The 25,689-nt window shown below is 37.7% G+C and overlaps 1 protein-coding gene across 8 annotated transcripts in view; it reads left to right on the forward strand.

Moving 5' to 3' along the window:
* Nucleotides 1-2,190: 2,190 nt before the first annotated feature.
* CGNL1 (cingulin like 1) overlaps nt 2,191-25,689 on the forward strand; it is a 65,350-nt gene continuing 41,851 nt past the window's right edge. For 4 of the 8 annotated variants that reach the window (XM_064456473.1, XM_064456477.1, XM_064456479.1 and 1 more), the window contains exons 1-7: nt 2,191-2,322; nt 18,868-20,470; nt 20,998-21,092; nt 22,013-22,106; nt 23,112-23,213; nt 23,942-24,090; nt 24,556-24,691. In XM_064456473.1, coding sequence (XP_064312543.1) covers nt 18,887-20,470; nt 20,998-21,092; nt 22,013-22,106; nt 23,112-23,213; nt 23,942-24,090; nt 24,556-24,691 — 2,160 coding nt within the window. In that variant the 5' untranslated portion in view covers nt 2,191-2,322; nt 18,868-18,886. The other 4 variants (XM_064456478.1, XM_064456476.1, XM_064456475.1 and 1 more) reach the window with 4 other exon arrangements.

The raw sequence follows: 25,689 nt of genomic DNA on the forward strand, positions 1-25,689 counted from the left end.
TTTCCCTCTCTAGGCTTTTTTTTTTCTTTAATACAAAAATAAAGAAAAAAAAGGAAAAATGTTTTGGCCTAATTATCATATGAAATAATATTTCTGAAACTCAATACAGAACAAGAGAACAGTTTTCTAAGCAGTGTAATGCTGAGCATGCCAGATAGCAATTGAATAGTCTCCTCAGCTGTTAAGTAATACATCATGAAAAAAAGTAATTCTAGACTATACAATGATGTCTAGTAGTCATCATAGCCTGGCTGTTTTAGCAAGAAATGAATCTTTTATGTTTTTTTTTTTCTCATTTGCTTCTAAATGCAATGGAAATGACACTGATTAACACCTGTTTTAATTAATCTCTAAAAATAACCCGAAAATTATAGGTTTATACACCTCTTCAATTAAGCATTTTGTTTTCTATTAAGTTTATTTCCTTCACACATTATAAAACTACAATACAAGGCTGAACAATCTTTCAGCATTTCTTCACACTTTAATTGTAATAAAATACCGCCATATATACGTGTGTAAGTTCAGCTGAAAACTTTGCCACATAGCTGATGGAACTATGAGAAAAAAAACTTCAATTACTTTGTTTCTTTTCCATTCCTTGTTTCTCAGTTTTAGCAGTTTGAGGGGGTGGGGGGTGAACTTGATGTGCTTTCTGAAAACTACAGTGAAAGAAGCTAAGGAAGCTATATAAATCTTTTACTTAAACAGCTCCAAGATGAGTCACAGACTCTGGTTATATAAAAAAATGTATATGGAAAACAAATATTAAATGGCAAAATATGTGAGAGATCAAGATGGCAACACAAGTTCAGGCTGTTCTGCCCCATGAGCATTTACCTGACAAGTCAACTGAATACCAAGGACAGAAAAATCCATACATCTGACTTTCCTCTCAACAACCAATTTGAGGGAGAATGAATTTAGTACATTATGTAGAGGTGCATTTTTCTACAACAAAAGGCTTTACAGCCCCTGCCATACCTAATACTTCCATCCTCTCAGCAAAGGAAAACCTTGTTAGATGTCACCAGCTGGCTCTTTAGAACTGTTTATAATTTGTCCAGTTCCCACAGTTTACAGTTCTTTCTACTGATTAACCATCAGTATGGTATTTTGTCACAAGCTATTGCTGTCACTTGCTATCCATACCTGTAGAACAACTCTGTAAGTGTCTTTCATGGCTTATATACTGAATTTTTTCTTCTCATGTTCACTGCCCTGCATTCCTCTGTTCTAGACATGGACCTATCACATTTTGTTGTGTTCTTTTCCCTGTATATTCACTATACCCTTTTTCTGACAATGATGCTTGTTTTAAGTGGTTCAAATCTTGAAAACAAATTTCTGAGGCTGGAAGAAATTAACTGAGGCCCAATTCTTGTGAGATGTTTATAGTCACTGTATCTTTCTGTATGACACTTGTAAACCACAAGTCCTTAGCACCTAGCTTTCCTTCACATGTGGGTCAGGGGAGAGAGACATGCTGCAGGACGGCAGCACTTCAGTTCTTACGATATATGTAGAATATTCTGGAAATCTGCAAACACCTTGTTGTGATACCTCCAGTCTAGCTGAAGACATTATGAAAACCATCCAAAACGCTGAAGACAGCCTAGGTGGGCTCCGAGGTGCTCGTGACGCTGTTCTCTGAGCATCACGGGGACGCTGCCCTGTTTGCTCCAGGCTGCGCGCCACGGCCTGGCTCCTCCCTCCTTCCATCTTACCTCTACCACACGCACAGAGCCCCGCCCGCCCTGTCCCGTCCTTGTGCTGCCTCAGCTCTTCCCGCGCCGCGGCGGCAGCCTCGCCAGCCGCCTCCGCACGCCGACGGGCGGCGCTGGCGAGGGAAAAAAATCCCGACTGTCAAGTTGCGTCGAGCTGACAGGATCTGGGCCCGGGGCCGGGTTTCTTCTTCAGAGGGTTGTTCTAGTCACCCCCTTTCCTCCCGGCACCGTTTGCCGCAGCCTGAACAAAGGAGAAGTCGGGTGTTCGTCCCCTCTGCGGTTCAGAGGTCCCTGTGGGGAGCTCCAGCCTGTGGAGAGCCCGCGCCCCGCTCCCACTCAGGGAGCCCAGCGGGCGGGGCGGAGACGGACGGGAAACAGCCGCGCGCGCGCGTGCGAAAGACCCCCTCGCTCACCTGAGGGAGCGGCCCCGCCTGGCCTCTCCCCGGCAGCTCCCGGCCCTGGCGACCCAGGCGCCCTCTCCCCCGCTGGAAGGGGCGGGAAGTCCGCCCTCTGCTCCGGCGGCGAGCGCGGCTGGCGGGTCGGCGGCACGAAGTTGGCGGGGATCCACCTCAGAGGGCGAGGCGGCTCGGGACGGGTGAGGAGAGCGGCGGCGGCGGCTGGTTGCGACGTGGGCTCTGGAAGTCGAGGGCAGGCACCGCGCCGCCCACTTCTCCGAGCCGAGGTGGCCGGGCCGGGCGGGCAGAGGGCTGTGGCGCGAGCTGACCGGAGCGCGGTGGGCACAGGGAACGTCGCCACCTGGTGCCGCATGGGCTGCCGCCGGCAGCAGAACGCCGCGGCTGCAGCGGTGGCTTCCGGCGCTGAGGTGCCCCGGGTCGCTGGCTTTCCTCTTCCACCTCGCTCCGTTAAACACGCTCGTTCCCGAAGGCCAAGGACGCCGAGTCCTCCCCGGCGTGCGGAGAGAACAACAAGCTCTCTGCACAACCAGTTGTGAACTCGCGGGGAGGCTGGCGAAGTACCGGCCGCGGCGGGACAGGCCTACCCCCCCGAGCGCTCCCCGGGGCTGCCCTGGCTAGCGGCGGCTCTGCCGCCCCCGCGACGGGCGCGCTGGGCGGCGGAGAGGGGAGCGCTGCCGCCCGGCCGCGGAGGGGAGAGGGAGTTGCCGGGCAAACAGACTACCGTAAGAGCCGAGTATTGCTTAGTTTTCTCTCGCGGCTGTAAAAGGAGGGGCCTCTTTTCCCCGAGCGCGTGCACCGGCGGCGGCTGTCCCGGAGCGGTCGCTGCAGTGCCAGCGGCGGCCTTTCGGTTCGGGTGAACGCGCTCCGGCCGGGGCCGTGGGGCGCTGAGGACCGGCGGGGAGTCCCCGCGGGTCGCCGAGACCGCGGTGCGTTGGGGACGCCGCGGCCGCCTGCCCGCACGCATTCCTCCGGGGATTCCTGGCATTCCTGAGCTGAGGGCACTCCGACTTCTTCTCCTTTTTGTTCCACGTATTGGCGTATTTTTGCGAAAGGGTGTGTCTGCATTGTGTGTGTTCTTTTTCATGGGAAAAGCTTAGAATGGCAGTTCAGCCATTTATCCTTCTTCCCAATTAGCTTTGCATCTAATGTAATTTATATCCCTCCAATATGATGACAACTTTACGGGGACATCAGTGCTGCGATAAAACTTTTGTGGTGAGTTTGGATTAGCATCTGCAGTTGACAGAGGAATAGTTGTTACAGCTTTTGTCTTTCTCTTGTTTTTCTCTTTAGCACTTGAATATTTTTAGAAAAGCATCGCAATGTAGTTTGAATAATTATCGAAGTAGAAATAGTGGAAACCTGTCCTTGAAGGTTGTTTTATTTATCTGAACATCTACACTGTGTTTAACCTGGGTACGTTAATATAAAATGAATCCTGTAGATGAATCAGAAACCCCCTAGGATATAATGATTTGTGGTATACACATATGAATTTGATAGATTCAGTTTCTGATGCTTATTCTGACAACTGTCACATGTTATGGATCTCTTTATAGAGCTGGTCTTAACAGACCTTTAAAACTTTTATAAAAATATGATTAAAATGGCAAAAACAAACTACTGATTACTTCTTAAGGTGCTTTGTAAGAAGTTGTTTGACTAGCAATTATATTTTCTAGAAACGTAATTGTCATTGAATTGTCTCTTTTTTTTTTTTCTCTTGTTAGACCCAGAATAAATTTGCTTATGCTCACAGTGTGCGATAAGCCAGATGTGGTTACTGCTTGTTAATATAAAGTATACCAAGTTGCTGTAAGGTTTTTTTGTTTATTTATTTCTTGTTTGGTTTATTTTTTTTTAAATAATTAAGAGTGTTAGTTTGAACTCAGGTCTTTTCTTTTGGAAGAATATTATAAATGGAAATGAAAACTTTCATACAGTATTGGAATGTACCATTAGTAAGTAGTGTAGCAAGCAGCATGTTTTACAAAGGAGATGAAGTTTGTCATGTTATGAAAGGCAATTATACTCCTTTTTACTGTGTTATTCTTTTTGAAACATAGCTATACTTTTAAAGAGAAAACTATAAAATCAGAAAGCAAGATTTTTAATTTTTACTAAAACTATCTTATGGTATTAAGATAATATTTTATGTAAGAGATAATTGTTAGTGGTAGATCTTTTCAGTGTGATGTTCAGATATATGTAAAAAAATATGAGCAAAAAAAAATGCAGTGTTTCAAATGAAGTATCTTAAGGGGCTGATATTTTTACATGTCTGTATTTACAATTTAGAAGTGTTTTTGAGATATATTAATTAATCATTGGAAGAGAATTCCTAGTTGATTTACATATCCCTTGAATAGCAACTGACATTAACTGTTTCTAAATCTCACTTCAGTGCAAATACACACTGGAAAGGAGTATTTTAGCCAATGTCAGTAATGTTACGACAGTAATGAAAAGGGCTTTTCATTGTGAATCTCTTTGATTACACAGTTTGTGGTGATATTCCAAAGAGCCTGTCTTCTCCTTGGGTGTATCACACAGCTGTTTTTATTCTCGGTATCTGATTTAGTTGTATTTTGCTTTTAAATCTAACAAATTGGATGACTGCTTAGGCTGCCTGAATTGCCTCTAAGCAAACCAGCTTATTTTAATTTGTTAATTGAATTATTAGATCCCACTGTCACTAGTAAAATGTCTGAGAATGCACTTAGGTTCCCCTGACAGGGTATATATGGGGGATGTGGAATTTAATTCACTGCAAAAAAGGCCTGTGATGTATCCCATGTAAGGAATTTTATGTCAATATAAGGATGAAAAAGTTGAAAAAAAAGAATTGGTGACAGTATTCTGTTCCTCTGGTTTACCTTTTGTAATAGGAAGTTGATCTTTCTGGGAGTATGGGTGAAACTGGTTTGTCTAGGCTCTGCAATGGCATCTGACATGTAGGTAAAACGGCATGACCTCAGACTTGAATTTTTAAGTCTTTTGTCGTGGAGCAATGCAAGATAAACATATGTGCAAGGAGTTTTTCAGCCTGGACCATAGTAGGCAGGTTATTATTTAAAAATAGCTACTTCATATTTTGAGGTCAAATAATTCTGCTGATACCAGAAATTAAACAAAACTAGACCAGCACAGTTTCATTCTGCAGCCTTCTGTTTTACCATTTCTGCTTTTTGGAGCCACAGTCATAGTGGTGATGATGGTGTAATTATTATATGGCCTTTTTACTATGTTGATAACTTGAAAACGTGTGTATTAATATCAGGTGTGTGAGCCTGATTATGCAAAACAATGTTCAGCCTACGACAGCATCTACCTGTGTTGATAGAGGGGTACTAGCAAGAATCTCGTCAAGATCACTGATACTAATGGGTTTTTGAGAAATTAAAATGAACACTAAAATAATGGACCATTTTTCCTACCTTTGCACGCTCTCAATGCAACTCTGAATGGCAGCAGAAATGATGGAGCTACCTGCTGCCCAGGTATTCAGATAAAGCAGGCTTAAGAAATTTGTGTTTCATCTTTTTTCTGTCTGCCCCACTTCTTGTTCGTTTTTAGGGGTAGGAAGAGGTTATCTACCTGATCAGTTCAGTGATATGATTCAGTGCCAGGCTTTACAAAGATCTACATCTTTATGATATAGAGTTTAACAACTGTGTCATGAATGGCCAAGATGAGGTGCACATGTTAGAATTTCTCCAGTTTTGTTGCTAGGTCTCAACAAACTGCATACTGAGGAAGATGATACTGACTTGATGCATTCCCAACTTAGGTTTGGTGGTTTTACAGGGTTTTTTGACACGTTTTGAATGCTGTGTTGGTAGGTTGTGCAAAAACCCCAAAAAGGTTGATTTTGTCGTTTCTGTCCTTACTTGACAAAGGAATAGAGAATCCTCCCACTGAGAATGCTGCATTACTAGGTTATTGTGTGAGGGAAGGTATTTCATGGAGCGTTTATTCCAGGCATGTTTATCTGGAAGCATTAACATATTTAGGAAACAGCTTTGGCTTTGACTTTCTGAGTAGAGTTAAATCAAAATGGTAATATTTTTCAGTATTGCCAAGTATGAAAATTTAATGTTTAAACCTGAAAAATCAACATGTTTGGAATGCATCTGCTAAAGATCTAGTGAAGTGGTAGTCATGGAGTCACCACTGTTTGGGATTAGAGCTCAGTGTATTTGCTGTGACCTTGTACCATCTCTGCCAACAGAGCTGGCAGCCTCCTTGAAGGAGTTTATCCAAATGTAGGCTTACAACCTTCTGTTTTACATGAAAGAGTAGATGACAAAATCCATAGCCTAACATTTTAAGTACATAGTATAGTTTTTCCATCAATGCCTCTAAATTTTTAGCCAAATGAACTCTATTTTAAATTACGTTGATCCATCTTTTGTATTTCTGAGATGCATTAACCAGATTGACATTATCAGTTTCAAAATTAATATTCTGTAATAATGGTTTCACATTCTGCCTCATTTTGGTAAAGACAGAGAGCAATGAGGAATACAGGTGACTGGAGAAGTGTCTCAGAAAGCCTTTGACTTAAAAAACAAACAAACATCAGGGAGATTGGTAAAACTGGAAGATTCCTCAATTATTACAACAACTGCTCCTTTCTCTGAGGGTCCCCAGGCATGCTAGGAGTCATTACCATTCAGATAGCTGCATGACTCTTAGTAGTCTGAGCATGACAAGAGTTTGACTCCAGGCATTTGCAGAAGTTCGTAATTCTTGAGTTACATGTACATTACACACATCATTTTAATGTAGCTACAATGTCGATGTGGAAACTATATAAATACATTATGAAAAGGAGACTTAATGGCTAGGCTGCCCATGTGTACACATTCATATGCATATGTGCTTATGTATTTCTCTGTGTGTGTATACATAAACTCTCACAGACACTTAGAGAAGCCTTATAAGTAATTGCCAACTATTAGGAATGTTTCAACCCTCCTTTTAAATTCTATTGAAAGATATCTCTAAGAGCTGTTGAAGTTTATTAGAATGGAAGATGTATTTTATGTACATAAAAACACTCAAAAGTAGGTAATGATTTGTGATCTATTTCAACATAAAGTGTAACGCAGAAGTGGTGGGTAAAATTTGACCTTTTATGTAGGGATGGGGGAATGTTTTCAGTGATGCGAATCAGTCTCAGAATATTTTGTTAGGCCTTGTTGAAACTGGTAGTTGGTTGGGGTACGCCTTCATTTGCACACCATTAGCTGTTATATGTAGGGCGCAAATGTTCAGCAGTAGTGCCCTTTATTTATAAGAACAATTGGCATGTAATGTTAAATTATAATTCCACAAACACTTCAAGCCTCATAAAGAACCACCCCTACCTCTCTCATTCCCTTCCCCACCCTCTCCTCCCCCTGCCCAGTAATAATGCTATTCCAGCGTGAAGGTGAGAAGAGTGGTGGGTTGTTAAACCTGTACTCGGTATACAAGCAGGGTCTGCACCAGGCAGCTTTGGCTGCACAGGCTTCGTAAGCCCTTCTAAGTGATGCATCTGCTGGTGGAGCAGTCCAGTACACTGAAGCTCCTTTCCTCTGTGGAGTTATCTAGTCTCTCTCCTCTCTGCTCAGCTTGTGTCTCTCAGACTGTGTGGGATGATATCATCTTGTTGACTGGTGGTAGCTGGGCTCAGGGCCCGCAGTTCTGACTGCATATTTAAATTTTAAAATGCATGGTTAAGTTAGTTGAAAGAAACTAGATGGGTGTGAAGCCAAGTGTTGAAAGAACACAATATAATTAAGACAAAGTTTAACAATAGAAAAATGGGAGCCATAAACAGCTTGAATACACATGCAGCTGTGGCCTTATGTTGGCTATGTAAATATGACTCTAAAGACTATTTTACATATGTACATTACGATGTATGTATATGATCAAGGTTGTGTTGCTGTAATTTCTGTAGACAAGATGATATTATTTTGGGTGGGAATACTGAGAAGAAGATCCAGTGATATGTCACATCTGAAGCCAAGGAATACTTTTTGAATAGGGGAAGCTTTTTATTTACTTATTTATTTTAGATAATATTATAAATAATTTTGTGTTCTTGAATCACTGGCAAAACTTTTCAACAAAGGTTGCCCTAACTCTGTTTCCATTTCTTTGAGAAGGGCTTTCTAAGATGCTCTTTATTTTAACAAACTTGAGATTTTTGCCTGAGCCTCTAAAAATGTGAGCAGGATACCCTCTTCTATTTAGACAATAATGATATCATTGGGATATATTAAGATAATTTCCTTTGGAACAAAATACAAAGTTTCTAACACTGACAATTGGAGGAAAATGTAGTGGAACAACATACAATCTCTGTGGAGTGAGTGTAATCATGTCAGATGTTTGGATACAAACCAGTCATTGTATTTGAAATCAGAAACTGCTTTTAGAATCTGTAACTATCCTTGTATCACTCAGCTGTTGTTTCTGTCAATACTTCAACGGATATGAAAATTTAGAATTTGGTGAACTAGGGCAAAGTATATAAAATAAAATTTCCTTTTGGTGAATTTATTACCTTTTTTTAACCTTCATTGCAATTTTGTCATAAAAATGAGAAAAAATTGAGTGTGATCATATCACGTGTATAGAATTAACTCTGAGATAAGTATTTATAAGGTTTTGTTGTTTGCTTGCTTTTTTTATTTGAAGTTTATAAATGTTAACTGTACTGCAGTGGTGGCAGGATACTTAAAGTGCAGGTAGATGACCCCAGTAGACTGGATTCTGTTCAGTGGCAAAAAAGAGCTTGTACAAGTGTGTATGAGCCTATGTGGGAGACAAAACAGTACAGTGGTATAAGTACACGTGTGCAGGTATTCATGTCCCCATAAAGCTTGTACCAGCGTAAATATTGATAAACAAACATAACTGTCTTCCCCCAGTGACTTAACTAGTACCACAATAGAGGACCTGGGACTAGCTGAGGCAGAGGACAGTTTCTTGGAGTTGTATTTCAGATACAGATGGACTTCTGCTTTAGGATACTTTTAACATGCTTCTTTTCTCTGATTCCCTTTTGTTTATGATTTGGGAGAATCTGGAAACCAATTGCTTCAATAAAGAAAGCTTTTTAATAGGGATACTATTTAATAGTTTTGAGTATTACATGAGAAATCTGGGGTTGTCTTAATATTTTTATCATTAACAAAAATTAAGGCTTTAATTTCCACTCAGTAAGCAAGGTTAGTAGGTCATGGCATATTTCCTCTGGGGACAAATCCTGTAAAACTATCACTATATGAATTCATACATAGCAGGTTAAGAAAATGGGATATATATTATGTCCTTATCTTCCGTCAAACTTTGACAATTTATGAGACTTGACGATCTGCCAAAATGTCTTGTTGTTGATTTACAGCCATTGAAACAGATTTTCCTTTTGAAAAAAAAAAAACAAACCACAAAAAATAAATGAAGAAAACCTGCTAGTTGTCAGACAGCTCAAGAATTTGGCTGATCTGTCACATATTTTCATAGGACTAACAAGATGTTTTACATTTGAGACATTGTGACTTTCTCACACACAACGTTTTTCAGCCAGAGGTAGTAAGAACCAAGCTGTAAGCAAGCAAACGGTATCTTTTGCTCTAACTGCTGTTAATAGTTCTTTCTACTGACAGTCTTTATTACATACACTTCTCTTCCTGTCCTTGAAAGGGTGGCTATTAAAATTCTGTGTTATTGGCTGAGCATCTGAATAAGGTTGTTTAATATTTGGGCAGAACTGAAACTGAAATCTTCATCACTAAGGCAGCAAACCCAAGACTTATCCACTTTGCCATACTGCATTTCAGGAGAAATTGATAAAATAATATGTGTAATCCATGCTAACCTAAACACGGCTGTTTGCTTCCACTGACAGCTATGGAAAAGTGTTATTTGGAATTTTCATTCTGGAGGAAATTCTAACTTGTGATCCATAGGCTGCCATCTGAAATCAGAAGAGAGAATGGTGTTTTTCACAGAAGAAAAATGAAAGTAATCAATTCAGAAATGTTTAAATACTCACTACTAAAATGTACTATTGTGATGGCATGCTTCCCTCTGTCTTCAGACTTCTCTGTGGGTCAGGATTCCTGGCTGGACTTCATTTTTCATTATGCACCCAAAGCCATATGACAACCATATTTAATCACAACTTGGTCAAAGGAAGAAAAGCCATGTTGCATTTATGGAAGGCACAGACCTACAGAGCCCCTGGTGTGGAGGCTGGAATTATTGCTTTCAAAGGGAGGCTTGAGTGACCCGCTTGCAGTGTGGGTGTGTGGTCCTCAAGCATTCACTTTTCTACATGAGCACCACACATACCTTGGACTAGCAATGGGCATGAATTTCATGGCAGGTAACAATGCAATTTTGGGTATGCAATTCTGGGAGTGAAATGGAACAGAGCAGGTCAAAACCTGATCCTTTTATCTTTGCACAGAACCAGTTATTAATATAGATGCATGCAGGGACTGTGTGAGGAGGGACTGTGTCTAAGGTGGTGGGTGGGATCTAGTGTGAAGTTTAGAAATAGCTTACGCAGTTCATTTATGTATAGTGTTTTTGGAAGAATATAAATTGCTAGCTTACTTTTCATGAAATATGTAAGATTAATTCTTCTTATATTAATAGGTCAGCCTGTCTTGGAGGCTGAAGATATATCTTGATTTGGTCTCATGTCTGTGTCATGCCAAGCATAAGTCTTTGTGGTATAACACTCATATATGGAGTTCTGAATAATATATGCCATGTTGCTTAGGTTCCCAGCAACTTATGAGTTTTTTCAAGCATAACATTTTTCAGTCTCTTGCATTCCACCAGCTGAGAAAAAGAGGTGGGACATGAAGCTTTTGGGCTGCTTTTAAAGGGAATAAATATTTTAAAACTCAGTGTTCTGTTTTCCAGTTCTTCATTTATAGAAATTTTAAGTAGGTCTTTGATGTTGGCATCTAAAAAGCTGACCAATAATAAAATAAATCTCTCTCAGGGTAATTCCCCCCCTGCATCTGCGAGAGCCTGGATATACTGAATTATGACATGATATATTGTAGAAAATCCTCTATATAGGCCTCTTGAAAAGTTTGATTTTTGACCACTTGACAGGGAGTGGCAGTTTACAGACAGTACAGGGACAAGAAGAAATTAATGTGGAAGTTTTACTGTGTTCTGTAACTATCATAATTTTCTTTCTAATAATTGTGAGGAGTAACTGCCAGATATGATTTTATACATACCAAAAATATACCTTAAGTAGGGAAAAAATCTTAAATAGGGTCAAGGAATCTACCGGAAAGATGGCAGACTTGTTATTTCAGATGCTTTTCTGTTTCTGGATATTGTCAATTTGCTCTTAAATTAGTTTCATTGTCCCTTTTTACAGTCCCATATCTAGAACTTTAACATTTCACTTTTTTCCTTTCTGCTATCCAGTAAGCGCAGTAGATCAAGTAAACTCAGCTACCCCAGGGCTATCTTCCAGATAGACTAAAAGGGACATCAACTCAGGCCCATTTTCCTTTTGCAGAAGCCTCACATTGTAGGTAGGATTGACAGTGATGAAGTTTCCCCTCATGCTTGCAAAACATGTTTGTGAGATTGTATTCTACCAAGTGTAAAAACATCACACTTTTGGTCTTTCCATGAATTATCCTGTCTGCTTCGTTTTCTTTACCCTCCCAGTGTGTAAATTTTCCTTCCCCTTCTCTCCTAAAGTTATTTTGTGTCCTTTTCCCATAGCACTGGCACTTATTATTGACCTAACGCGCACTTCGTCTTTGTGTGATATTGCTGGTACTTTCTGAATAGTAAGCTGCACAGTGAATCCATTATTTAGCTTGGAGGGCAAGATCAATGTTATGTAAAGCTGGAGGACAAATTTCATAGTTCCTTCCTGGCATTTTGCTCTGTGTGTGTGGGTGAAAAATCTGGAGTAAACCTCCATAAACTGTTACATCCGTCTTTTTGAAAAAAAGGCACTGATTAAATAATATGGGCAGTGACTTATTTTTTTTCTGGTAAGAAAATTTGGAAATAACTTCCATGGAACCAAATGTAATTTTACAGGTTAGCCTTTAATAGCTTGAAATTTTCAGAATTCTAAAAGTTGACTCCCCCAAAGAGAAGATAGTGTGGTATATCCTAATCTTCCTTTAATGAAAAATATTCAGCTGATTTGATCTTAGGAGTCTCAGGATTATGATATTGGATATGAGGGAGTTCCTGTTTTGCTATCACCAAGAGAGCCAGGGAGGAGTCTTAGTGCCATAGGAAAAGTCAGATTCTTCTTATTCTTCCATATTCCTTCACTAGATGTATGCAAAAGGAGCATACACATAATGTGAGGCAATACCTGTGAAGGATCTGTGGGTCTTTAAGGAGGCCAGGGAACATACTTGCTGGTGGAATAGTGTCCCCCCCACATGCCAGTCAACATCTCTGCCTGTATTATATATCCCAGGAGCCCTGTCTGTCCAGTGCAGCTAGTTGGCTCACATGCTGGAAGCAGAAAGCATGACGTGCTTTACTGCAGATGTGTTAGAGGGATGCTTAGTAATGAGGGTGTATGGGCTGGATAAAGAAGAGCAAGCTTCATATGCAGAGTGTGGCATTTAACAGGATTGGGAAGGCAGCTTTTTTTTTTTTTTTAAATAAATTTGGCTAGTAGATTTGGGTAAAGAACTGAAATGGATGAGTGGACACAATTCCATGCCTTTGTGATGCTGTAATGTTAGGAAGGCTGCAGAGATGCTGAAGGGACTGTGTTTCTCAAAGGCATTCAAGGCACTCTTTTCTGCTCATGTTGGCAGGGAGAGCAGTCAGGGTTCCAGGGTTTTCTCTCTCTATCTTTTTTTTTTTTTTTTTTTTTTTGTGAGGCAGGTCTCAAGTAGCTCCTGGTAGCTAGCTTTAAAATAGCTGTGAAAGGAAATGTTTTGGAGGCATTTTTAAAAAAATGTTTTTGACCTGTTAAACCTTCAGTACTTCTCTCCTGTGGTTCATTGTAAAGTATCATGTCACCACTGAAGCACAAACTGCTACAGGAGAACATGCAGAGTATTGGATTTTCAGACATGAGAACCTCTGCCGACAAGTTCTCTTTATAAACAAAAACGTCATAGTTTTTATTTTTTGCAAAAATAAGTTGTTCAGAAAAATGAAACCGCTTTTAAGTAATTATAAAACATGGGACCCTCATACCCACTGGAGGTCAGTATTTAAAATGAGTGTTTAAACACCTTTATGAAGGCTTATTTTAAAAAGAAGTCCCCAAACTGAAAGGTATGAACAGCTTTGAGTGCCAATTTTGTTCGCAGAAGTTTTTAAAGGTTTCTGTCCCTGAAAATGGAGTTAAAGCACAAATTCAGTTTGGAATATTGTGATTGCCTCAAGCAGTCCGATGCTATGTTGCTGCCAAAATAGGTGATCCTATCATTCCCTGGTGCCTTGCTTGCTGATCTGATAGGAAACTGCTCATCTTTTTGCTGGATCAGTAAAGCTGAGTGGCTATATGCTTGCTGGCTCACAAAAGGAGCAAGGAGAATTGTACAAGCTGAGGTAACAGGGTGCTAGGACTGTTGCTTTTGTGGATAGCGTGTTATGGCCTATGTGTTTTAAGTCAGTAACATACAACATTGAAGTGAAGGAAGCATCTTTCAAACCAACATATTTGGAACTTTTTACAGAATTTGATCCTGTAGCCTGGCAAAACTGGATGTGACCACACAGGGAGTACGTATGGTTTTCATGGGGTTTCAGAGTGAGGAAGGGCCTATGTGAGGCTTAGGCCTGCAAGCTTGGGCTAAGTCTATGGTAAACTCGTTAAGTCAGTTTCTTTCAGTTCTTGACAGTTTTCAAGGAGATATTTGACTGAAAATTACACTTTCGCTGAAACTTCAAATAAAATAACTTATCTGGGACATACAGTTAATACACTTCAGTGATATCTCTAAGATGTAATGTGTTACTTAGTGGATTGAATTTGCTTTGTGCTTGACTTTGTTTCTTGGATCTTTAATTCTGTGTTCTTTTGGACTTGCCCTAGATGATGACTAGAATTGCTGAACTTATTGATCAGTAAATCCATCTGTTTAAGTTTGTGGTATAACTGTAGCAAATCAGGCTATTTCTTTTCTGGATGGTTCACAGGTGTGCAGGTGAAACTTTGCTCAGTAAAATTTGGCTTAGTATGAACAGCAGATGAAGTTACCAATCAGATGATGTCAATATATTTTCATTGTTCTAAACTGCAGCTGAATTTTTAATCTCTAAGAGATATTGATGGTTGTATGTCCTTGACTGTATTATCTGTTGTTTTAGCAAGTAGAATCTTTTCAAAATAAAATAATTGGAAATAGTTATTTCTTATGTCCTGATTAATTTGTATATGCTGTTGTAATATTTACTTTACAAATAGATTAACTGATTTTATAAAATAATAGAATTAGTCTACCTAATTAAGAATTTATGCAGAATCCTTGCTTCTGTTTTCTGAAAACTGTATTTTTAAACTCCTGACACAGCAAATAAAATTGCTAGCAAGACTATATTATTTAAAACTGAAAGAATTAGTTTGGCAGAAAACCTAGAATTAGAATTTATATCACCTTCTGTTAAAAAAAAAAAACAGCCTTCTAATTTTTTAATAAGTAACTACAAGAAAACAACAAGCAGCCCCACAAACAGGGAGAATCTCTTCCTAACTACTGTTAAAATATCTAACCTCTTTTCATAAGCTTAAGAGTAAACAAACTGTTCTGGCATAACATTTGAGGGCTTCAGCAGACTTAGATAAGATTAAAACTGGGCAGTTCTAGCTGTCACTGCCAGCAGCTGTCAGCTCCTCCACTATATTGGATGTCAGAATTTCAACTGTCAGTAGTATAGAACAGGAGGTTAATTGCATTCACCTGAGTATGCCAGTCTGCAAATATTTGTGGCTGAGGTGTATGCTGAGCCATGAGAGTGTTCAGATGTTTTCATTTTTGACATGGTGATGTCCGTCAGAGGAGTGGGGCGGAAAGATGGGGGAGGAACAGCTTCAGTCCTTTCATCTTAATCTGTTGCTGTAAGCCTGCCAAAGCCTGAGATGCTGACTGTACAATGTGTGTGTAGAAATATGTCTGTAACTGTAATTAAACAATTAACATCATTAGAGGTTTTAGGTTTTTCATTAGAAAGGCTGTGTGTAAGGAAAACCAGTAATGTGCATTGTTTTTTTTTTTATTTTAAAAAGGTTTACACGATTACAAAACCAGAATTTTCATGTATTGTAAAATAACTTTTTGATGTTATGTAGTTCATGTATTATCCATTATGGCTTGACATCCTATAAAATAGGAACTCTAAGTGAAGACTTTATTTGAACAGTAGGGCCAGCTGTCTTGTTTTCTTGTGGATGTAATGGGGATTTATATATATCTAATTTTTTTCAGTTTCAGAAAGATAAAATGTTGTATTGAAAGAAATTGTTGGTTTAGCACTTTGATTTCTACAAGGTTTTATCCTTTTGCATAGTAAAATCAAGTGTTTTATTAGTGTAACGCACATGAAGAAGAAAAATACTCTTATTCTTATTCATAGTATTACATTATACACTTATAGTTTTAGAGACAAATTAAATATATTAGTGGTTAATTTAAGGTAGATTATTATCCTAAATACTGTTTCTACTATACACTAGGGGTTTTGGTGTTTTGAGGTGTGTTTTTGTTTGTTGGTGGGTTGTTTGGGGTTTTTTTTCTGGTTATTTATTATTTTTTGCAACTTGCAACATATTTGGAAACGCAGCTTTTGCAGTCACCCTGCATTTGACACATTCTAATTTATTACTTATCTATTCTTTATGTTTGTTGGTTTGTATCCTTTTTTTAAAGTTTTAGGTTTATTTTTATTGACCCCTTTTTGTGTGTTTGTTGCTACCACTATTGGCAAATTCAGATGAACTTTACTCTTTTTATAGTTCTGCTAATACATGCAGCTTTTAAGTGGAGTGTAGGCTTTCACAGACTAAGTAATTTGTCTAAACTTATTGGTGGCATTTTTAATCTTGCTAGAATTACGAAGTGGAGGGCCCTTTTTAAAGACATTCATGTATTAATCTACTGCAGATGTATGCTACCAACTACGTATAAGTGGGTTTTTTTTCACTTACATGGCACATGCAAATATGCCATGAGTGATTTTAAGTTACTCAGAGTAGTATCAGCACACTGTATTCTGCAAACTAGATCTCTCTTTATAAAAAGTTAGAGTTCTGAATCATTTGTATTTTCTGAAAACATTAGCTGAGATACTTTAAACTCTTGCTTTTTAGAAGATATAGAATTATGTTGCTTTTTTCACAGGCTGTTTGAAGTCTTTTTGTTAGTAATTTTCAGTTACAAAATCATGCCTTGTTAACACTATTTCCCTGGACAATCACGCAGATTTAAGTCTGAGAAACTTTAATAATTTTTATTTTGCTGAAACTTGAAATGATTTAAATTCTTATTTCATTTATACCTGCAGTACTAACTTCAGATCAGCATTCTATGATATAACAGTAATATAAAAATGAAAAGCATAAAAACTTCAAAATGCTTACTTTATTTGAAAACAACTTTTGAACTGTGAAAAATACTACCTTTTTGTTGCCCTGAGCAAACAAAGAACAATTTTGAGACAGTGATGAATGTAGCTCTCAACAGTTTAAAGAACAAAGTGGAGAGCCTGGTTTCTTTCCCACCTCCAGCAACCATCCATTAGATTAGTGTGGTGTGGTTCCTTTAGAGTGTATATTCTAAGTTACAATTCTGTGCAGTACTCTCTCTTTCATCCCTTGCTTTCTCAGTGCAGCTCAGGAGTTGATTTCAGTGCCCTGGTGAAAACCCCACTAAATCAATGGAGATCTCATAATTGACTCTGGGTGATTAATTTCACCCTTTCAGTGTATAAGCTGAGACAAAATGACAAAGTAAAAGTAGCAGAAGCTGATTCTAATGTGAGACGTTATGAGTATTCAGGAAAAAAATGTAAAAAATCATGGAGAAACACACAGAATGGAATGGAGGCCCGAGATAATGAAATGTATTGGTCCTTGCTGTTTCCTTCCAGTGTTCTTGCTCCTTCATTTTTCTACTTCCCTTAGCCTTCTCTGGCTCACCTTTGCTTTTCCCTTGTTCCATTTCTCTTCCTACTCCAGGAAGTCTTAAATGGAGATAAATTTCATAGTGTCTCTTTACTTCCCTTTGCTAAATGAATTTAACCCCTGAATTAATTTTGGTGAATTTAACTAGTTCCCAAATATTTTAATATTTAAGAAATACTTTGACAGTGAGGCTGCTTTTTTCGTCACTAAAATAATCGCTTGATATCTAGCATTGTATTTAGAGAAAGATATGCTGATTCCTTCAGATGAAGCAAGTCTACTGTTGAGGAGGAGCTGGAGTTGATTTTTAGGGAGAGAAAGAGGTGTTTGAGGGGAGCTGTCCCGCTAGAAGGAAGAATCGGATGGAAACTAGCATACTATGAAGATTGAGCCAAACTTCTTAATTCACTGTCAGGAGAAAATGATAATTCTGCTTTTGATTAGAATATCTGAGGAGAGTGAAACTGTCTGCAGAGGTTTGTTTTTCCATGAGACATCTTGTTGTTTCTATTTCCTCTTGATGATTATTCACCACTGTTTAGTGATCTTGCTTTTGTCAGGCTTCAGTGATTACTCAACTCTCCAGCTCAGTTCAAAAGTTTATTCCCTCCAGGTTTTGCATCAGTCTGACAAAGCCTTGTGTTCCATTCTTTTCATAGACACACCTCTTACTGTCACTGCATTGCCTCTGTCACTAGACCAGCCCTTACAGAAAGAGAGAATGGCATTTAACATTAAAAGTGCAGGGAGGGTTTAATTTATTGTTTTCTAGAACTGAAACATTTTTGGCACGTATAGGTTAGAGTTAGCGCTCCTATTGCTTCTGAAAAAGGTATTAGCCCTGGAAATACTAGTAGTGTTTTTCCATTTCTTTTGCTCAGCAAAGTATCTATTTTAAAGTAGCAACTGGAATTTTCTGGAACAAGCCCACAGCTGGGGGATTGTTAAATTAATCTGTAGGAAAGTTTATTCTTATGGATGACAATGTGATAATAAATGAAAAAGTTTATTTTCAGATATCTTTAAAAACAGGTGTTGAAAATCAGGTACATAAAAGCACAACTCAAAGGCATGAGGATATTGATCTTCCTTGCAGTGCTTTAGTTACGTAAAAATCATAACCTATAACTGTCTGGTTGTGCTTTGCTCTCCTGAGCTGATGTTTAAATGTTAATATGGCTGGTACTGACTGCTGACTATAGAAGGATCATTGATTTGTGAAGGGTACAGTCCTTCAGTAAATAGAGTGGAGATACCCAAAATAAAAGCTTATATTTGAAGTAATTTGATTCCAGAGCAACTTGCACCAACCCTGTGTAGGTATTCTTAACCACTGTTATTTCTTAATGTTATTTTTTGACTGTTAATGTTACATTGATCCAGAATCAGTCAGTCAGACTTTGTCTTTGTAACACAATGCATTCACTTCGGGCTTTCTACAGCTTGTATATTGGTTTCTCTGCATAGTACTGTCAGTCTTCATAGTCAAACTAAATGGTGGAATAAAGTAGTTAATGAAATAATCTGAAGTATTAAAAATAATGACTTTTTTTGTAATTTTTCTTCTATTCAGCTATAATCCTCTGATAATCATGGAGCCATATTTTGCTGGTTTTAAGCATGTGCAACAGGACTATGAAGTCACTCTTGAACTTGCAAGTGAGGAGACTCAAAAAAATAGAAATGCACAATATTCTAGGACAGGGTCTTATGGTGTCAGTATTCGAGTCCAAGGAATTGATGGACATCCTTACATAGTACTAAACAATACTGAAGGATATTTGTCAGAAAATGCCCCTGCTACTGGAAAAGAACAGCAGGTCATTTCTCAGACTGTAAGCAAGACAGCCACAGACACCAATACTGCCTTTAAGTTGGAGGACAAAAACAATGAACACACGAAGTTTCCTGGAACACAGCACATGCAACCCTATATGCTTAAAAGCCTAGAGATAACCGATCTGGGTGAAAAGGATAATGGAATATTAGATTTTAAAGATGGAGCAATGAAATCCTCCAATTTGTTGAACTTTCAAAGACATCCTGAACTTTTACAGCCTTATGATCCTAAAAAAAATAATTTGACCTTGGATAATTACCAGTCTTCTCTGTGCAGTAAATCTAAGTCTTTTGCAGGTGAAGATAAAACTGAAGCAAAGCCTTGGATTTCCTCACCTAAAGTAGTGTCCCTACAGAAAACAAATATATATCTTGCACAGCCAACCAACACAAATGCAAAAAAGATACATTTGAATAGATCAATAGAAGACCAAAATAAGGAACTGTTGGATTGTCCCAGTAGCAAGATCAGCCCCAATGAAGTGTGTGTTTCAGAATCGTTTTCATCTGCAGGAGGATCCCCATGTGTTAGTCCCACTGCTTATCCGGAGACGAGAAAACCTAGACCAGATGTTCTTCCCTTCCGCAGACAAGATACATCTGGGCCAGTATTGGATAACTCACGAAGATCATCGTCCTCATCAGCTACTCCCACTTCTGCAAATTTCTTATACAGATTTTTACTTGATGACCAAGAGTATGCCATCTATGCAGACAACGTTAATCGGCATGAAAACAGAAGATATATCCCATTTTTGCCTGGAACTGGCCGTGATATTGACACTGGTTCACTTCCAGGAGTAGATCAGATAATTGAAAAGTTTGATAAGAAAGTTGATCCTCAAAAAAGAGGTAGGTCAGGAAAAAGGAATAGAATTCATCCAGATGATCGTAAAAGATCAAGAAGTGTTGATAGTGCTTTGTCATTAGTGCTTGATGTAAATTCAGATTATTTAGGTGAATTCAGTAGTAGCTTGGGTAAGTCAACTGAGCACTTGCTGAGACCATCTAAAGTTTGCCTTCACAAGCCGTCGTCCAGAGATCAAAACTCAGCTTCCAAAGAGATGAAGATTTCTGCTCAAAGTATTGGAAAACTGCAGATGCCTGATAAAAACATTCAAAACAGCAACTTCAATTCTTTGCAATACCATAAACAAAATGGAGCTGATACAGAGAGATTGATGTTTAGGTCATCTACACTCCCAGGACAGAATAAGAAAGAGGAAGTTAGAACAGTAACTTCTACTTTGTTGTTGCCAAGCCGAATCAGAATTCCTCCTGATTCAGGAGCCAAGAAGATTTCTGTAAAAATGTTTTCATCCATCCCTAATATACAGGTAATTTTGAATTTACTCTTTATGTTGTGTTTTGCACTCTAGCATACTAAAACTGTCATATTGTTACATGCATGTTTTTCCGCCCTTCATCAGAACAAACTCTCATCACATGATACTTCCAAAAGGGATAGCAGAGTTGTTCTAGAGAAATGTAGATACAAAAATTGTTCCTGTAGTTGCAGGTATAGAAAACATGGTTCGTAAAACAGCTTATTCTTGTCTGGGTGAAGGAAGATGGTGGGCCAAAGATGATTATTACTGTAAATGACGTTATGGTGATTTTTAAGCATAAATGCACAAAAGTAGAATGCTGAAATATATGTAACTCCATGCAAAATTATGTTTTCTTTTTTGTTGTGGAGTACACTTTCGTCTTGCACTAAGCTGAAACTCCCATGGATCTTTGTGAACTTTGGGTCCATAATACATAAATCTTTTTAGAATAGAATGGAAAACTTCAGTTGTACAGGTAGTATTTACAACCTGCATAGGATTATATTTTTTGACACTTTATCTTGTCCGTTTAGGTGACTCCTGATCTCTTAAAAGGGCAGCAAGATATTGCACAGCAAACGAATGAAGAGACTGCTAAACAGATACTTTACAATTACCTTAAGGAAGGGTTAGTAAACATAGTTAATTTCTGGAGAGGAGATTGTATTTTCTCAGTGTTTATTTTCTTTTTGTTTTAAAATGTGAAAACTGTAAAAGCAAATCTATAACTGTTTCATAATTTTGTATCTCAGCTGTGTCCTTTAAGGCATTATAGGATCTCAAAATAGCCAGGCAATGAGGACTTACATAAGGTATTGTATAGGATTTGGTTAAATGTCCTTGTCATTTGTGAATCAGAATATCTTTTGTCTTGAAAATACTTCTGGAGTTAAACTTCATGTGATATGCAAGTTCATGAAGAATTTATATCATACCTCATGGGACTTCAGGCTTGTGGATTTTTTTTAAACAACAAAAAAGTGTTATTTCTGAAGGTTTGAGAGAAGCTCTCTTGTTGCTGTGCGTTTAATCCTTTGTCCACCTGTAACTCTTACTTGGTATTTTATAATGGTAACTTACTGAAAGATGAATGAAGGAGAAATTAATTCAATACACATGATGCACTTAAATGTCATTGCATTCCTGATGTAGTGGGTTCTGGGAGCTGTTGAAGTGTTATTTTATGGTGCAGTAGTCAGAACTTAGAAGTAATTAGTAATAGGTTTTCCAATTTTAGTATGTTTAAATAATACACATGCTGAATACCTGTCTTTCCACAGCTATAGTCTTGTGGAAAAGAGCTGCAGTTTAAGAGTTCAGTGATTTATTTATGTATTTATTTATAGTAAATATTTGGAATCTAATTTTTAACAGCTTTTCTTTAAAGGATTTAATGAAATCATAGTTAAGATAATTTCTAAATGGTTCATATTAGGTTTTTTTTATGGTGGTGATTTTCAATAGTTTGGGAACTCTGAATTTGTTTTGTTATTAACATAATAGCACCTTTGATCATATCATTGCTTACTTGTACTGTCTGTCTTCTAGAAGTGCTGATAATGATGATGCAACGAAGAGGAAAGTCAACTTAGTTTTTGAGAAAATTCAGACTTTAAAGTCAAGAGCTGCTGGAAAGACACAGGTAAACAATTTTTGATATTGCTTTGGCTTGTTTCATAGTGATACAGTATTCAAACAGGGCTTTAAAAATTTGAATCCCCTCACTGACTTCAATAAACTATTATTCTTCTAGTCCCTCAGTAATGTAGCTTAATTTTAGTCATACACTGGGGTCACTTATGTAAAGGAGTCTACTGTGAGAGCTTCTACATTTTACTTCTACATTTAAGATGGAGAGAGATGCAAACTTAACATGAACATTAAAAGATTGTTGGATCGGAGGAAAAATCTAACATACTTAGCTTTAAAAAATAATGGTGGAGCATCTTGTCATTACAGTGATGTAAACAGATATATAAGTGGAGAGAGTATTTTAATTTGTAACTTAGAAAAGAAGTAACCTAGGATATTGTTTAAAAGCCATATTACAATAGCAGTTTTCAGTCAGCCTACAGAAAAGTTTTTGTTTTCTGCTATGCAGTGCACTCTTTTTCATTTCTAAAACAAAGTGAAGAAATATCCAGTTGTTGCAGTGATGGCATAAGAAGGATTAAATGCTTACTTATGATGATTATTTTATTCTTGGCTATAATTAGTCAAAAAGAAAATATAAAACACATCTTAAGAAATTACCAAAAAACAGTGTTCAAAAGTTTGTCTTTACATATGAACATGAATCCTTTTGATGTCCATTTTGTGTAATTTGTGATATCTCAGTCAAATTTTCCCCCAAGTACTTGTGATTTAATTAATATGTTGCCTAATTTGAATTTTTCTTTAGGTTTGTGTATTTTCTGTATTGTTGGCAACATGCCTTGAGCTATTACCAGCAAGTATTATGAAAATCAAATCATAGTTCCTTTGAAAATATTAGCTTGGCTTGACCCATATGAGAAGTCCCTGGTGAGCTCAGGCAGTTGATGCCACACTTTATTAGCCTTGATTGTAGCTTTACTTTAGATTTTAAAAAACAATTAGCAAAGAATATCTTGACTTTGTGGGAATAAACATCTCTCTCTAATTGTAGAATTTGGATTCTTCAGCTGAAGTAAAAGCATTGGAGGAACAAAAAGCAGAACTTGAGAGGAAAGTGGAAGAACTAGAAAAAAACCTGGATCTAGAAATTAGGGTACGGCACTTTGTTGTTATAAAGCATCTGACTCTTTCAAATATACTTTTCTAAGTAAGTGACAACTGATTAACCAGATGAATCTTTTTTGCTTCATATTGTTTTTACTCAAGATATGCCTGTGATTTTACAGAAGACTTTTTATTTTAATTGTAATTGGTTATAGCATAGTTACTCTTTTTAAGAGGTACCTGTTTTCTTTGAATTTGAGAAGGAGCTTGGAGCAGTGAATAAAAATGTTAGGCACGTGCACATACAATTTTGTAAGTATCTGCAGAGGTAAATGTTAATCTGTTGACTGCAGTGAGACAGACATGGAGTGAGAAAGACAAACTGTATTACTCATTAGCTGCTGTTTATTAATTACAGCATTATTTTTGCCGTGCATTCAAAGTAATTTAGTACAGTCATGCTCTGAAGATGTGAGAAGGACAGTTTGTCTGCTTTTGGTTTGCATTTTGAGTCTGTCATAAGAATCAGTATACTTGAAACTGATTAGATCGTACTGAGGAGACTTCATGTCTCACTTTTCTAAGAAAAATCAAAAAGCAGTGCTTTGTGTGGTTTTTTGATAAGCATTCCAAACTTTTAATATTCATAAATTATAAGCACTTCCACAAGTGAAAAATATCGATGTCTTAAAATGCCTTCTTTAATATAATAAAGAGCCTTTAATTTATTTATGCTTATTCTGTTGTCTTGCTTAACTTGTGGTGTACAAAATTCAGAATCAGCAAAATTCCAAAGAAGAGAGAGATGCTACACGAGCAAGCCTGAAAGATCTTCAGTTGCAACTTGATGAAAGTGTATGTGAAAAAGAAGCCTTAAAAAAGCAGCTGGAGGAAAGCGAGAAGGAACTTAGGCAAAACTTAGAGGAGTGAGTTAATTCTTAAACTGTTTAAATACTGGCATCTTGAGAATATGTTAATGGAATCAGACAGAGTGCCATTTGTTGTTGTAGGAAGTGTTTCTACCATTTAAAAACTGTATGTTTTTAGAATATCTGGAAGGAAAAGAAAGATTGCTGAATTTACAGTCTTCCTCTTAGTGTGAATTGCATTTAATATATCATGGTCATAATATATAGTTCAAATCTTTAAAATATGGAAGCACTTTAGTCAAGAATATAGTACAGGTTTAAAATAAAATACAACTTTCCACTCAAATACCTACTTAAAAGAGTTCTCATTTTTACCCCTTTGACACTTCATTTTTCTGCCTCATTATATCCCGTTCCCTTGTGGGGAACATGGGAATAGCTACTTGTGTCTTTTTAGTAGTTGAAAGAACAAATTTCTATTTCTGCAGATTAAAAAATCCTGTCTGATTTTTTTCTGATGAGGCTTTTTCAAGTGAAGATGGAGCAGGAGAAACACCAGACTGAGATCAGAGATCTTCAAGATCAGCTCTCTGAGATGCATGATGAACTGGATAATGCAAAACACACCGATGAAGGGGAGAAAGAGGTTCTGATTGAGGTTAGTTATAAAGTACCGGAAGAAGGATGAAAAAATATCAAAAGAATTGCATAAAAAGTGGGAACCAAGATACAGATAGAAGAAACATGCCTGAGCTTTCCCATTCTATCAATCAAAATAAAATACCGTTATTAGGTGACCTAAAAGAGCATGTTATAAAACTACTACATTAACACCAAAAGGACTACAAAATATAAGTACCATTGTTTTATAGAATAGGAGTGCAAATAAGAAAGTGGTTGAGGGACAGCTGAGTTATCCACTATTACCATATAATCATCTCAGTCAGTTTTAGCAATTAGATTGGATTTTAGGTCAGAACAGGGAAGGTCGGTTTAAATAGAGTGTACATATTAGCAAGGCCAGATGAAATTCAGCTAAGAAAATTAAAAGAACTTACCAAAGCAGCCTCTAAATTGTTGACTCTCTGTTGATGGGACCAGGGAGAGAAGAGGAGGGATAGAGTCTGAAGAGGAACAAGAGTTATAGGTTTTCTGTTACCTGGGGATGAAAGAGGAATTGGCTGTAGGCCTGGTTATAGTAATATGCTGATGATGAAATAGAGAACACTGCTTATTAAATTTGTTGATAAGGCTGTGTAAGAGTGTCAGTGCATAATGGTTCAAGAGGAAGATTAGAATTCAGAATTATCTTAATACTTTGTAGTATCAAAACAATTAACTTCTCTTAATACTAGTCCAAAGAACTGGTTTAAGAAATGGAAGTTAAATTTTAAAATGCAAAATAGGGAGCAAAAGCATAGACAATAGATCTCAGTCATATTAAAGATATCTGTATGCAAGACATGCTGAGTAGAATAACTACCTTGTTTTCTGTAGGTGAGATTTGATTACTCCCTTAAATTACTGTCTTAAATCTCAGGTGTTGCACTTCAAAGTTGTACGTAAGTAGGGGAATATCTGGAATGATGGTGATAGTGCTGAAAAACATTTCCTATGAAGAAGGACTTCAGTCTGAATGGAAGAGTGAGGGAAGAG

This window comes from Phalacrocorax carbo, chromosome 7, assembly GCF_963921805.1.
Source record: "Phalacrocorax carbo chromosome 7, bPhaCar2.1, whole genome shotgun sequence".
Taxonomy (NCBI): domain Eukaryota; kingdom Metazoa; phylum Chordata; class Aves; order Suliformes; family Phalacrocoracidae; genus Phalacrocorax; species Phalacrocorax carbo.